This window comes from Phacochoerus africanus, chromosome X (assembly GCF_016906955.1).
Source record: "Phacochoerus africanus isolate WHEZ1 chromosome X, ROS_Pafr_v1, whole genome shotgun sequence".
In the NCBI taxonomy this organism is placed as follows: domain Eukaryota; kingdom Metazoa; phylum Chordata; class Mammalia; order Artiodactyla; family Suidae; genus Phacochoerus; species Phacochoerus africanus.
Window position 1 is genome coordinate 44,006,847 of NC_062560.1, and position 14,762 is coordinate 44,021,608.

General features: G+C 48.4%; 2 protein-coding genes across 9 annotated transcripts in view; one reads left to right on the forward strand and one right to left on the reverse strand.

Annotated features, from left to right (window-relative positions):
• Positions 1-1,968: 1,968 nt before the first annotated feature.
• On the reverse strand, positions 1,969-4,634 carry NDUFB11 (NADH:ubiquinone oxidoreductase subunit B11). Its single transcript, XM_047765734.1, has 3 exons — positions 4,278-4,634; positions 2,359-2,489; positions 1,969-2,195 (listed from the first exon to the last, which is right to left on the reverse strand). The coding sequence occupies exons 1-3, from the start codon at positions 4,482-4,484 to the stop codon at positions 2,069-2,071; spliced, it is 465 nt and encodes a 154-aa protein (XP_047621690.1). The 5' UTR covers positions 4,485-4,634; the 3' UTR covers positions 1,969-2,068.
• A 470-nt stretch (positions 4,635-5,104) lies between these two features.
• RBM10 (RNA binding motif protein 10) overlaps positions 5,105-14,762 on the forward strand; it is a 29,630-nt gene continuing 19,972 nt past the window's right edge. For 5 of the 8 annotated variants that reach the window (XM_047765678.1, XM_047765680.1, XM_047765679.1 and 2 more), the window contains exons 1-2: positions 5,194-5,326; positions 7,232-7,373. In XM_047765678.1, the coding sequence (XP_047621634.1) occupies positions 5,257-5,326; positions 7,232-7,373 (212 nt within the window). In that variant the 5' untranslated portion in view covers positions 5,194-5,256. Of the gene's footprint in view, positions 5,327-7,231; positions 7,374-14,762 lie in introns of all 8 variants that reach the window. The other 3 variants (XM_047765681.1, XM_047765685.1, XM_047765684.1) reach the window with 2 other exon arrangements.

Genomic DNA, 14,762 nt, shown 5'->3' on the forward strand with positions numbered 1-14,762 from the left:
GATGGCATCTACAACGGAGAGAATAATACCAATGTTTTTCAGACACATACTGTGCCAATCCCTGCTCTAAGTGAATAGACATACCAGAAGAACTGCCCTCCTGGAGCTGGCATCCTGGTGGGGGCCAGCGGGGGGGACGTGTTCTCTGGGTCCATGGTGGTTAATGCTGCAACAGGGTGAGGTTTATTATGGGGGGTACTCCCCCAATATACTCAGGTACTTGGCGGTTGGGATAACGTGCCCCTTTCACTTCCAGAGTCCCAGTAAGTGCAGGCTGGAGGGCGGAAAGTGCTTCCTTTATATGTTAGCATTCTCTGCTTTGAAGCTGTCCTTGAGTTGGGAGACTGGCCCCACAAGGAAGCACTCAGGGCTTCCTTCCACGGCTCAGTCCCAGGAAGGTGTATCACTCCCACCTTAGCTACACACAAGCGAGGGCTCCTCCTGATGTATAGGGGCATCGCCTGCAGTGGTGGGTCCATCAGGCCAGATGTTCTCCTGGCAGCCAGTGACTTGGCGGCCCCCGCCCTCTCCGATGCCCCAAGCAGGGACATGCAGAGAGGGTAGCAACGTGCATGTGATGTGGGAATCTGAAAGTGTGAGCTGTGGAAGGGGGCCGGCGAGGAGAAGGCAGAGATGCCAGGGGCAAGAAGGGAAGCCCAGATGCCCAGAATTAACAGGGATCTAGGAGAGACTTCCTGGAAAGAAACAAAGAGCCAAAGCAAGTCTCCAACTCCATCTGCCAGATCCAGGGAGATGGACAGAGACAGAGAGAGCCTGAGAATAAGCCCACGATGCAAGGAGAGAGCCAATAGCCAGAGAAAAATAATGTTGGGGATGGGGGGGCAGGGAGAGACTTCTGCTCGGAAGAGAGACACAGAAAGTCAGGGCAAGGGATGAGCGGGCAGTGAAACAGATACACATGCACACAGAGACATGTGTATCCTGAGTTAGAGACCACCCAGATGGGAGCAGAAGGGAAGAGTCATCCAGACTCACCAAGGCATGAGACAGAGGCGGAAACCCCAAAGCTGAAGAGTTCCCACTGTGGCAGAAAGGGATGATTGGTGTCTTGGGAGCACTGGGATGCAGGTTTGACCCCTGGCCTGGCACAGTGGGTTAAGGATCCGGCGTTGCCGCAGCTATGGCTTAGGTTACAACCCTGGCCCAGGAACTTCATATGCTGTGGGGTGGCCAAAAAGAAAAAAAAGAGGAGTTCCCGTTGTGGTTCAACAGTAATGAACCCAACTAGTATCCATGAGGATGCGGGTTCAACCCCTGGCCTTGCTCAGTGGGTTAAGGATCCGGTGTTGCCGTGAGCTGTGGTGTAGGTTGCAGACGTGGCTCGGATCTGGCATGGCTGTGGCTGTGGCATGAGCTGGCGGCTATAGCTCTGACTGATCCCTAGCCTGGGAAAAGGAAGGAAGGAAGGAAGCCCAAAGCCAAAAGAAGGCAGGGATGGAGACAAGCACTCATTCTCAGCCACCACCCTCAATCCCTGGCCACCCTGGCCCTTCTTCCAACAGAGGAGGTTCCGGTGTGGTAGCTTTATTCTAAAGACGGCTGCCATCAGTTTCTTCCTACATGCTACACCTCCATTCAAAGGAGCGCTGAACCACCATATACAAAGCCCAGGCTATTCTGCTGGAGGGAGAGGCCACATAGCAGACTGAAGTACCAGACATGGAAGTAAAGAAGCCATCCTGGATGTCCAGCTCAGCTGAGCCTCCAGATGACTCTGGGCCCAGCCACCATCTGACTGCAACCACGCAAGACCCCAGGAAGGACCACCTAGTTGAGCCCAGTCAACCACTGGACCATGAAAGATAATACCAAATTATTGTTTTAAGCCACTAAGTTTTAGGGTGTTTGTCACATGGCAACAGCTAACCTGCATACCTAGAAAAAGCTTTTAAAGCCTGACACCCCCACTCCCACAGCCCCCTCACAACAAAAGCAACACCAGCCAGGCACATTTTCAGTCCCTTTAATTAGGTGCTCTGAGAGGAGGGCAGAACGGCAGACAGGAGATAAAGAAAGTGGTGCTTCTTAAGCCTCTCTCGGCCCCAGGTCAGTCCTCACCCTCCGGCAGCTGGATCTTGTTGGGGTCGAAGCAGTTGGATTCCATGAGGGGGAGGCCGTTGGCCTCTCGGTATTTCACGAGCCTCTCAGCTTCCCGGCGGGCCCACTCCTGCATCCTGGAGGCAGCAGCGTGGGGGTAGACTTGAGGGAGCCTCCATGGACACCAATCCCCATCTTAGCTCCCATTGCTGCACAGGGACAGGATTCCTGACAGTCTCTTTAAAGCTCCACCCCTGCCTCTGCCCCCATCCACCCCACTCTCTTGGACACCCCATGCACCTGTAGTCAGGCAGATAAGCCACAAAGGTGCTGCCAAGGACCAAGACGATGGAGAAGCCAAAGAAGAAGACGACCCGCATGTTCCAGAGGTCCACAACGGGGTCCTTGTCATAACCGTGGGAATCTGGGTTCTGAGGCAAAGAGAAGAGGTCAATGAAGGCTTCCTGCCACTCCACAAAGCAGTATAACCCGATCTCCAATTTCACCTTGGACCAAGCTCCTCCCTCCCTTCCTAAATTCCTCTCTATTCTTAGGATTTGTCAAGCTCCTTCCCACCACAGGGCCTTTGCACTTGCTCTTTCCTCTGCTGGGAAAGCTTTTCCCGCCGACCTAGCTGTGGCTGGATCTGCCTCCTCAATCAAGGTTTTGGCTTCATCATCGCTCCCCTCAGGAGGCATTTCCTAGTCACCTTGTCTATTAAGTTGAGCTAGAGCAAACTGACATTTTTAACAGGTCAAAAATTATTGAATATTGGCAATTTCCTATGGCTCAAACTAATAAAATAACTCCCTACCCCAAGTCACTATCCATTCACTTATCTTGCTTAACAGTCTTTCTAGCATTTACTTGTTTGCCAAAGCAGTATAGCCCCCAAATCCTCTGATCACATTATCTTATATTATTGATTGCATACTCTATATCACTGGGTTTTTTTTCTTTTTTATCTTTTTGCCTTTTCTAGGGCCGCTCCCACGGCATGTGGAGGCTCCCAGGCTAGGGGTCCAATCGGAGCTGTAGCTGCTGGTCTACACCACAGCCACAGCAACTCGGGATCCGAGCCACGTCTTCGACCTACACCACAGCCCACAGCAACACCGGATCCTTAACCCACTGAGTAAGGCCAAGGATCAAACCTGCACCCTCATGGTTCCTAGTCAGATTCGTTAACCACTGCACCACGACGGGAATTCCTCTATATCACTGTTTTCTAATATTCTATACATTTATTTTCCCTGTTCTCTGCTATCATGTATGCTCTGTGAAAGCAAGGGCTTTATCTAACTCCCATGTGGCTGAATCCCTAGCACCCTGAACTTAGCCTGGCACACAGCAGGCCTTCAATACATATTTACAGAATTAATATATAAATGAATAAGCATCCTACAGAGCCAAGCTCCTCAACCAAAGGTTAGTATTGATGAAGCATCTATCACGTGCCAGGCCTTTTCACAAGCACAAACTGCACAATATCCTGGTAAGGTGGAAAGTGGCAAGAATAATTAACAGCTTCTAATGGTGAGTACTTAATAAGTGCCAATTGCTGTTCTGAGCATTCTGACTCATTTAATTACACGAGGCAGGTGTAATATTTTATTTTTTAGAAAGTGTCCTAATACTTTCCCCATCTTTCAAAGAAACTGAGGCACCAAGGGGTTAAGCTACTCGCCCAAGGTCACATATGTAAGTAACTATCAGGGCCTGTATTCCAACTCAGGCATTCCGATTTCAGTCTCTGCTAACAGGATAGCACAGCAGACCTGATTCTGCCACACATTCAGTTAAGTGAGCTTGGAGGAGTCACTTAATACCTTCATGCTTCAGTTTCCTCATCTGCAGAATGGGTATATTAATAGTACCTACCTCGAAATAGGGCTGTTTTGAGGATTAAATAAGTTAATATTATAAAGTGTTTCGAACACCTGAGCAAGGACCGTATCAGTGTTTAATATTATTGCTGTTATGGTATACTGCTCATTTCAGGTTTGATATCTGTCTGGAAAATAAGGTCAGTCTCGCCTCTGGCCCTGAACCGAAGGTTATCAGGGGACAAAGGAGGAAAAGGAGCTAGAAAGAACTCCCAAATCTTTGAGGATTTTGCCAGCTGCGCAATCCTCAGCCGACTAAGAACGTCCTCTACGGCGCCCCGTCCGCAGGTCCCCGATTGACCCTTGCGGCGTCCCGTTTCCCCTCCCTCTCACCTTCTCATAGAGGTTTTCGTCCTCCGGATCTGGGTCCTCCTGCAAGCGTATAGTCGGTTCCGGCGGCCGCTTTCCCACCAGAGCGGACGGGGCGATCACAGCCCTGGAGGAGCCGGACTCCCAGCGAACACGGGCAGCCGGGAGCCCTCGCGTCGCCGCTGCTGCTAAAAGGCGGCGAGCGCACAAACCTAACACCCCGGCCGCCATGACAGCTCGTTCTGCAGGCTCGCGGGGGCGGGGACGGAAATGTGACTCTGCGCAGCTGCAGTTGGCCCTGAGCGCGAGAATTGTCGCTCCGCCCCCGCCGCACTAAATAGGTCCCGAGTTGGGATTTTGTTTTCAAACGTCCTTTTTCCCTCCCTCTCTCATGGCCTCACGGGAGCAACCATCTTCCTATCTTCTCTGTCAGGCTGTGGAATTTCTGACCGAAAAGGCTGCTTATTTCCTTGACGAGAAGAAAACGGTGACACTTGGGTGGATGCAGTCCCCAACCAATCTCGGGGAGAGTTCCCGTGCCCTTTGGCGAGAGGGGCGGAGCTTCCGTTGGTCTTTCATCTTCCTAGGAAGCCGAGCTTCTAAAAAGCGGGCCTCGCCGGATTGGCCAATAGCTACTCTTTTTCTCGACTTGCGGGCGTTCGCACGGGGAGCGGGGTGGTGGCATGCGCTTGCCAATCAGAGCAGGCCAGGGCTGGCCCAAGAAGGACGGCGGCCAATAGACGGGGCCGGCCAGAGCGCGCTCCCTTAGTAGGTGGATGGTGGTCGAAGCGCCGGCTCCCTTCTCGTCGTCGCCATTTTGTGCTGGTGATCGCGGCCGGCTGGGAGTAGGCGGCAGTGAGTTGCCCGGGGAGGGCAGCGCGCCTGGGCGCTCCTTCCCTCCCCAGTCCTCCGCCCTTCCGCATTCAGCCTCGGACTGGGTCGTTGCGCGGACCGGCTCCGGCTGAGCTGGGAGAGTTGGAGGAGGTGGCGGCGGGCCGAGGTGATGTCCGGGAGCCCTCCCTTGACAGCCCGGGCCGAGAAGGTGAGCGTCGACGCTGGTCGTGGGGGCGGAGGTAAGGGACCGGGGGCGGGGGTGGGGGGGGGGAACACGTAGAGGAGGCGCGAGGGCGAACTGCGGGCGGCAGGTTTGGGCTTTCGTGCAGAACCCCCGATGCTCACACGGTCTGTGCTCGGGAGGGGGTGTCTTTTTTTGTTGTTGTTTTTTGTTTTTCTCCTTTTGAGAGCAGAGGCGCGTGCGCGATTGGGACACAGGATGGGTGCACGCGGGTTGGGGGAAGGGAGGGACGGATGGGAGTGGGTTACTGTGGCTTAGTGTGTCTGCGACGCCGAACTTTATCCGTGGGAGGCGAGTGTCTGCGACTTTGGTTTTTATCTATAGGAAGTGTGCTGTCTGCTCTCCTGTGTGACTTTGGTACTTACCTATCCACGGGGAAGTGTTTGGTGGCTCTGGTCCTTATTCTTGAGTGGGGGAGGAGGGAGAACGTATGACTGGGGTCTCTATCCTCGGATCGTGTGTCCGTAACCCTGGTCCTTATCCATGGGGAGGGGTCCTTATCCCCAGAAAGTCTTCTCACAACTGGCCCTAATCCACTTACTGGGTGGGAGGAAGTGCAAGGAACGTGTGTAAGACTTAGTGTCCCTTCTTTGCGGGGGTGGGGGGTGGGGGAAGAGGGTGTTTCGTATCTGTTACTCTGACGCTCATCCTGTGAAAGGGGGCCTCAGTGGGTGATTATGGCTTGTATTTACCCTGGATTCCTGTCTGTGATTTTGGCCCGTAGTTATTCGGGGCTTGACTCTATTGAGTTTGTTCCCTATCTGTTGTGGATACCAGTGTATAACCCTGGCTCCTTTGCCAGATCTAAAGGGTTTTGTGTCCGGCTCTCATCCACTGGAGCCCCTGGTCGTGATTCTAACTCTTAGCCATCCGGGAGCGGGTAGCGCTGGTTCTCTGTGGCTTGAGGAGGAAGAGAAAATCGGTGTGAGTGTATCCGCGGAGGAAAGGTGAAGTGGCAACCTAGTTTGGGGCAGGTGCTGTTACCGCCTGGCTTTGCCTGAGTCTTGTTCAGAGGGTGGGGCCTAAAGATTCCGGGATACTTTGTGGTGACCCCTGGCCTGGTCTCAAGGCTCTCAGGCCTTCCTTAGTTCTCACCGGAGCCTGAGGGTTGGGTAAAGTGACTGCCCATACGTCCCGGAGGAATAACACATCGGTTCAGAACAGGCTCCAAAAGGACTCATTTTGCTTCTGAACAACTCGGGTCCAGGGCTCTGGGGAGGGAGCCCCCTTGGGGGACCTGGCTGTGCATAAGAGACAGGGCTCAGGGCTGAGCCAGTTGCTGTGCGGAGCCAAAACTGTGTTGGCCAGGAGCCTAGGGAGGCGGCAGCTGTGTCATTGCCAAGTTAGCCCCGTCACCCCCTGAGCCTTTCGTGGTCTCCTGCCGTGTCAGAGTGGGCAGCCAGCATCTTTGGGGGAGGATGAAATATCCCCTGGAGGCTCGCGGATGGTAGCCTGGTGGGTGCCTGGGACCCCTGTTGTGGTGTCTTGCCCCGATGTCTAATGTGCCTGATCTGAGACAAGTCATCCAGCACTGAGAGCCCGCTCTCCCCCGCTGCCCACCCGGGCAGATAGCTCTGGGCTTGAACTTGTCTACCAGTCTCCGATGGCAGAGCCCTGATCACAGCATGGGTGGCGCCACTGGGTCTCTCTGCGAGATGCTCTCCCTCTGCTGAAGGCTATGCTGTGTCTAGGGTGGCGGGCTCTAGCCTCACGTTTGTGGGGAAAGAAAGGAAGGAGCAAGCCAAACAGGGACTGCCTTCCTGCTCTGGTCCCCGGGAGTATTTCGAGTTGGGAAACAACGTCGCTGGGCTCAGGGACAGCAGAGAGCCTTGAAAAGGGTTTTTCAAGGAACCCCTCTCTGCCTCAAGTGCCTTGACCCCTTTCTTCCTTCTCCTCTCCCCAGAGTCCCTGCAGGAGGCATCGCCCAGGCTGGCAGATCATGGTGGCAGCAGCGGGGGTGGCTGGGAAGTGAAACGGAGCCAGCGGCTGAGGAGGGGCCCCAGCAGCCCCCGCAGGCCGTATCAGGACATGGAGTATGAAAGACGGTGAGTTACCCACTCCTACCCCTTCCAAGCAGCCCAGGCTTGTCCTTGTATGCGAACTGACCCAGGAAAGCGCTGGGAGGGGGCTTCCGGGCAGGGGGAAGGAAGAAAAAAAAAAAAAAAACAGCACAGCAGATGATTGGTTTCTTTTCAGCAGATGTTTATTTGGCACTTGTGAGCCAGAACTTGCGCTAGGCTCTGAGAGTGCATTGGTGAATGAGATAGACAAGATTGCAGCCTTTGGAGTTCCTGTTGTGGCTCAGCAGGTTAAGAACCCAACATAGTGTCCATGAGGATGCGGGTTGAATCCCTGGCCTCTCTCAGTGGGTTAAGGATCCAGCATTGCCTCAAGCTGCAGTGTAGGTCGCAGATGTGGCTCAGATCTGGGGTGGCTGTGGTGTAGGCCAGCAGCTATAGCTCCCTAGCCTGGGAACCTCCATATACTGCAGATGTGTGGCCATAAAAACAACAAAAATAGGATTGCAGCCTTCTCCTTACTTAGGATCTCACAGGGGATACTACACAGTTACAGATGATTACAAAACAGCTTGATTGGTGTCGTGTTTGGTTACAGGGTGGGAAGGGATCAAGAGAAAGGGAGGAATGGAGGCTGATGCCCAGGTTTCCAGTCTGGTTGACCCAGATAGGTATATGGTGCCATCCACTAAGATGTGGACAGCCCCTGCAGGAAGAGAGGCGGAGGTGGGTGGCAGGTGGGTGGTGGGTCGTAAGTGCCTGTGGATTCTCAGGGGAAAGGTGTGGGCTGTAGCTTTGGGTTTGAGGGATGGATGGGAGTGGTGCCTTCAGAATCAGGAATTGCCCAGGTCAAGTATGGGGCAAGCCAGGTCAGCTAGTAGAACTCAGCACTGCATTTTTAAGATCTGGGATTCAGGGACAGGGTGGGTTGAAGTTGGTGTGATATTTATCTTGGAATGGGACACTCTCGGATAGTTATTTTTAAACTCTGGTATGAACAAGAAACAGTTGGGACACTTGGTAAAATACAGAGATCCCTTTTAATGTCTTACAGAGGGTTTCTTCTACCTTTTAAAAACTGTAGAATTATAGTATCTCATTTTCTGAAAACTGAGCCCAAATTCTAGATGTGGTCATCATCAGTCTTTGTTTCAGAATGTCTTTTGAAAGGCATTCAATTTTGGGTGGTATTCACTGGAAGCGCTCTGTGGCAATTTCTTAGTTTGTGTAGGTAACATACTTGCTTCAGACTTTATTACCAAATAAAGCCACTGACTTTCTTTTGGCTTTTAAAGGACCCCAAGTGCAAAGGTTTGTGTTAATCATAGTTTTTCACCTCAAGGTAGGTTTCTATCATAGGTTGGTACAAGACCTTATATTTATTTTTTCCTTTTTATTTGCAATTCCCATAGCTGTAGGCAGCTGCTCTGTTGTGTTTGAAATGTACCTTCCAAAATATGTAGTGTTGTTTTCAGTGTCTGTGTTTTCAATTTACACAAATGGTAGAGTGCTACAGTCTTCATTCTGTTTCCTGAACTTTGTACTACTGAGCACTGCGTTTTTAAGATCTGTCTGTATGTATGTTAGTTGCCATATGTATGTTAGTTTTTTGCTTCTAATTGTTCCCAGGGACACCCTGAGGTGTGCCTGCTGCCTTTTATTTAGCCATTCCCCAAGGCTCTATACCTGTTCTTAATTTTGGTGTGCTGAAAATCATCACTTTCTTTTCTTTTTTTCTTTTGCTTTTTTTAGGGCTGCACTTGAGGTATATGGAGGTTCCCAGGCTAGGGGTCTAATCAGAGCTACAGCTGCTGGCCACAGCCACAGCCATGCAGGATCCAAGCCTCGTCTGCCACCTACACCACAACTCATGGCCACGCTGGATCCTTAACCCACTGAGTGAGGCAGGGATCGAACTCGCAACCTCACGGTTCCTAGTTGGATTCATTTCTGCTGTGCCATGACGGGAGCTCCTGAAAATGATCACTTTTTCGTCTTACAGTCTGTCCTTTCGGAATCTTCTCTGTTCCTACCTCTGGATCACACAAAGGTTGTTCTCTGTAGTTCTACCTTTTGCACTCAGGTCTTTAAATCCATCTAGAGTCCACTTTTGAATATGGTATAAGGTAGGTTCTGGTTTTATTTTCCTCCAAATGGTGACCAGTTTTCCCAGTAGCACCCCTGAAATAGTCCGTTCTTTCTTTATTAATTTGCAGTACCTCTTCTCATTTCAAGTTCCTTCATGTACATGGATCTGTCTTGAATGATCTGATTCATTTCAGTGATCTGTTCTTCAGAGTTGATCTAGCCATTTGCAGAGCCTTATGTAAAAAGTTTATCAAGTCCTTCAGAAAATTCAAGAATTTTGATTGGGATTGTATTGAATTTTATATTAATTTGAGGAGAATTGTCATCTTTGTAAGCGGTCATCCAAGAGCTATATGGTGAATATTTTGGAGTTCATTTAAAGGCCATAAATCTGAATAAACTAAAAATACAAGCCTTGGGTATTCTTTTTTAATTGATGTGTAGACGATGTACAATACTTTTTAAGTTTCAAGGGTACAGCATAGTGATAATTTTTTAAAGATTATTTATAGTTATTATAAAATACTGGCAATGAACTCTATTGTACACCACAGCCTTGTATCTTACTTGTGTTATACATAGTAATTTGTACCTCTTAATGCCCTACCTCTATCTCGCCCTCCCCTTTCTTCTTCCCACTGGTAACCACTAGTTCTCTTTATCTGGGATTCTGTTTCTTTTTTGTTACATTGACTAGTTTGTTAATTTTTAGATTCCATGTAGGCGATATCAGAATTTTCTTTCTCTGACTTATTTCACTTAGCATAATACCCTCCAAGTCCATCCATGTTGTTGCAAATAGCAAAATTTCATTCTTTTAATGGCTGAGCAGTATTCCTGTGTGCGTGTGTGTCTGTATGTATATATACACACACGTGCACATACATATATACTGTATCTTCTTTATCCATTCATCTGTTGTTGGACACTTAGGTTGCTTCCAACCTAAATAATGTAAATAATGCTGCTGTGGGGGTGCATGTACCTTTTCTTTTTTTTTTTTTTTGTCTTTTTGCTATTTCTTGGGCCGCTCCCACGGCATATGGAAGCTCCCAGGCTAGGGGTCAAATCGGAGCTGTAGCCACCAGCCTACGCCAGAGCCACAGTATCGCGGGATCCGAGCCGCGTCTGCAACACCACAGCTCAAGGCAACGCCGGATTGTTAACCCACTGAGCAAGGGCAGGGACCGAACCCGCAACCTCATGGTTCCTAGTTGAATTCGTTAACCACTGCGCCACGACGGGAACTCCCCCCCCCCCCCTTTTTTTTTTTTGCATGTACCTTTTCAAATTAGTGTTTTTGTTTTTTTCATATAGATACTCAGGAGTGGAATTGCTGGGTCATATGGTAGTTCTAGTTTTAGTTTTTGAGGAGCCTCCAGACTGTTTTCCTTAGTGGCTGCACCAACTTATATTCCCACCCACAGTGCACCGAGGATTCCCTTTTTTTCCACATCCTCACCAGCATTCGTGATTTGTAGACTTTGTGATGATAGCTGTTTTGATGATTGTGAAGTGATATGCCATCGTTTTGCTTTTCATTTCTCTTACTAGTTAACAATGTGAAGCATCTCTTCCTGTGCCTGTTAGCTGTCTGTATGTTTTTGGGGAAAATGTTCAGGTCTTCTGCCCATTTTTTGATGGTTGCTTTTTTTTTTTTTGGATGTTGAGTTGTATGAGCTGTTTATATATTTTGGAAATTAACCCTTTATTGGTCATATCATTTGCAAATATATTTCCTATTCAGTAGGTCATCGTTTTGTTCTGCTGATGGTTTTCGTTGTTGTGCAGAAGCTTTTGGGTTTAATCTGGACATTTATTCTTTAAGGTAATTCCTAGGTGCTTCAGTAGTTTTTATTGACATCTTGTTTTTTGTATTTTCCAAGCTAGTATTTCCTGGGCTAGAGGAAAGCTTTTGATTTTTGTAAGTTATCTTATTCCTGCTGTGTTCTCTTTGTTATTATTTCTAATCATTCATTGTTGGTTTTGATGGTCTTTCTAAGTAGTTGGTCGTGTTGTATACAAACCAATCCTGGCTCTTCTGATTTCTTTTTCCTCACAGTGTTGATCAGGACTTTTGGTACCATGTTAAGTAGTATCAGTGATGCTGGTTAAGATTCATTGTAATTAAGAATCACAAATTAAAATTCATTTTGGCAGATTTTAACAGAAAATCCAAAGAATAACGGCTTAAAAAATATAGTTATTTTCTTTCCCATAAAGGACATCTGCAGATAAGCAGTCAGCCCAAGCCCAGGCCTGATAAGCAGCCCCTTTTGCTTAGCCATCAAGTATAATGTGTACTGTAGGCTTTTTGTCTTATTTTATTTTTAGGGCCACACCCGCGGCATAGGGAAGTTCCCAGGCTAGGAGTCAAATCTGAGCTGCAGCTGTCGCCTACACCACAGCACAGCAACACCAGACCTGACCTGTATCTGCAGTGTACACCACAGCTCACGGCAATGCCGGATCCTTAACCCACTGAGCAAGGCCAGGGATCGAACCCATGTTCTCATGAATACTAGTCAGGTTCGTTACCACTGAGCCGCAATGGGAACCCCAACTGTAGGCTTTTAGAATGTAGTCTTTGATAAGTCAAGAAAATTCTCAAATCTGAGTTTGCTAAGACTGATCAGAAACTAATATTGAAGTTTGTAATTACATGCTTTTTTCCCTCTTTTGTTAGCAACTTTATAAATTGCATTAAATTTGCATCCTTTATATTCTTGAGAATCCCTTCTTGATCATGGTATGTATGTATGTGTTTATACCTTCTTATTTTGGAAAAACTTCAAATTTACAAAAAAAAAAGGAGTTCCTGTCGTGGCGCAGAGGTTAACGAATCCAACTAGGAACCATGAGGTTGCGGGTTCGATCCCTGGCCTTGCTCCGTGGGTTAAGGATCCGGCGTTGCCGTGAGCTGTGGTGTTAGGTTGCAGACGCGGCTCGGATCCCGCGTTGCTGTGGCTCTGGCGTAGGCCAGTGGCTACAGCTCCGATTAGACCCCTAGCCTGGGAACCTCCATATGCCGCGAGAGCGGCCCAAAGAAATAGCAAAAAGACACAAAAAAAATCACAAGTATGGAGTTCCCATCATGGCGCAGTGGTTAACGAACCCGACTGGTATCCATGAGGATGCAGGTTCGATCCCTGGCCTCGTTCAGCAGGTTAAGGATCCAGCGTTGCCATGAGCTGTGGTGTAGGTCACAGATGCAGCTCGGATCCAGCGTTGCTGTGACTGGTGTAGACCACCAGCTGTAGCTCTGATTTGATCCCGAGCCTGGGAACTTCCATATGTCACGAGTGTGGACCTAAAAAGACAAAGAAAATTACAAGTGCAGTCCTCTATCCAGAATCACTGATTGTAAGCATTTTTGCCACATTTGATTCACCAACCTTCAAACCTACTCCTCCCTCCCTCCCCACTTCTTCTCCCCTCTTTCTTCCTCCCTCCTCCCTCCCCTCTACCCCCCTCCCCTCTCTATATATACCATTTTTTTCTGAATCATTTGAGTTAGTGGAAGACCTGACCCTTAAGTACTACAGCATGTGTGTCCTAAGACCAAAGGGTACTTAACCAATATCAGGAAATTTAACATACAGTACTTTTGTCTTTCAAGTCTACATTCAGATGTCATCACTTGTCCTTTGTAGGTTTTTTTCCCTAATCCAGTGTCTAATATAAAGATCACACATCTCATTGAACTACTTCAGTTTTTTAGTTTCCTTTAATCTGGAATAGTTATTCAGTCTTTGTTATGACCTTGGTATGTTTTAAAAATACATGTCAGTTTGGTAGCTGGTTTTCCAATTTGGGTTTTTCTTTTTTTTTTTTTTCCTTCACTTTTTAGGGCTGAACCCGCAGCGTATGGAAGTTGCCAGATTAGGGGTCAAATCGGAGCTGCAACTGCTGGCCTACACCCCAGCCACAGCAACACGGAATCCAAGCCGCGTCTGCAGCCTACACCACAGCTCACGGCAACGCTGGAACTGCAACCCACTTAGTGAGGCCAAGGATTGAACCCACAACCTCATGGATACTGGTCGGATTCGTTTCCATTGCACAGCAATGGGAACGCCTCAGTTTGGGTTTTTCTAATGTTTACTCATGAATTTTTGGCAAAAAAAATCATTAAAATAATGTTATGTATACTTTTTTAAAACAGTGTTATCTTTGCTTAGATAGTTGTTTTGTTTAGGATATTTGCACCCATGTTCATCAGTGATGTGATCCTATAATTTCCTTTTTTTTAGTATTTATCTGGCATTGAGTCAGGGTAGCCTCATGACATGAATTGGGCAGCTTTTGCTATTTCTCTTTATTGGAGAAACTCACATAAGAATCATGTCCCTTGAAATCTTGGTAAAACTCACCTTTCAAAGGGCCTGGGTTTTTTATTGTAATTTTATCTACTTCTGCCAATTTTAGCATTTTGTTTTCCAGAAATATACACATTTTGTGGAGTTTTTTTTCTTTTTGGTCATCTTTATAATATGTAATAATATGTGTGGTAGGGCTCCTGTCCCCCTCATTAGTCTTCGTTTTAAACAGAATTTCGCAGACTCTTCTAAGTTGTTTCCTGTCCTTTGCTCTTAACAGTGCTGCCACTGAATACTGTTTCTTTTCTGTATGTGTGCAAGTGTATCTTCTCTTGAGGGTGAGTGACTTGCTTCTAAAGGATAGATTGTAAGGGTAAAAGAAACTTTACAGTGGAGGAGTTCCCGTCATGGCTCAGTGGTTAACGAATCTGACTAGGAACCATGAGGTTGCAGGTTCGATCCCTGGCCTCACTCAGTGGGTTAAGGATCGGGCGTTGTCATGAGCTGTGGTGTAGGTCGCAGACACAGCTCGGATCCCACGTTGCTGTGGCTCTGGCGTAGGCCAATGGCTACAGCTCCGATTCGACCCCTAGCCTGGGAACCTCTGTACGCCACAGGAGCGGCCCTAGAAAAGGGAAAAAGACAGAAGGAAAAGAAACTACAGTGGAAAAACCTGGTGGACCCCCCCCCATAACTAGATGACCAAGGTCAGCATCACGGTGGAAGTCATGTTGATATAGCATGCACCTGCCATCTGATGTGATCAGAAGGGCAACTCCTGTCTCTTGTATTCGACAAAATACCTGACCAGTACCCGCTGGATCCGAGCTGCATCTGCTACCTACACCACAGCTCACGGCATTGCTGGATCCTTAACCCACTGAGCAAGGCCAGGGATTAAACTCATGTCATCATGTATACTGGTCGGGTTCATTACTGCTGAGCCACAATAGGAACTCCCCACGACCAGAACTCTTAAAAATTCTGTCACGGTTGTAGGGGGAAAAAA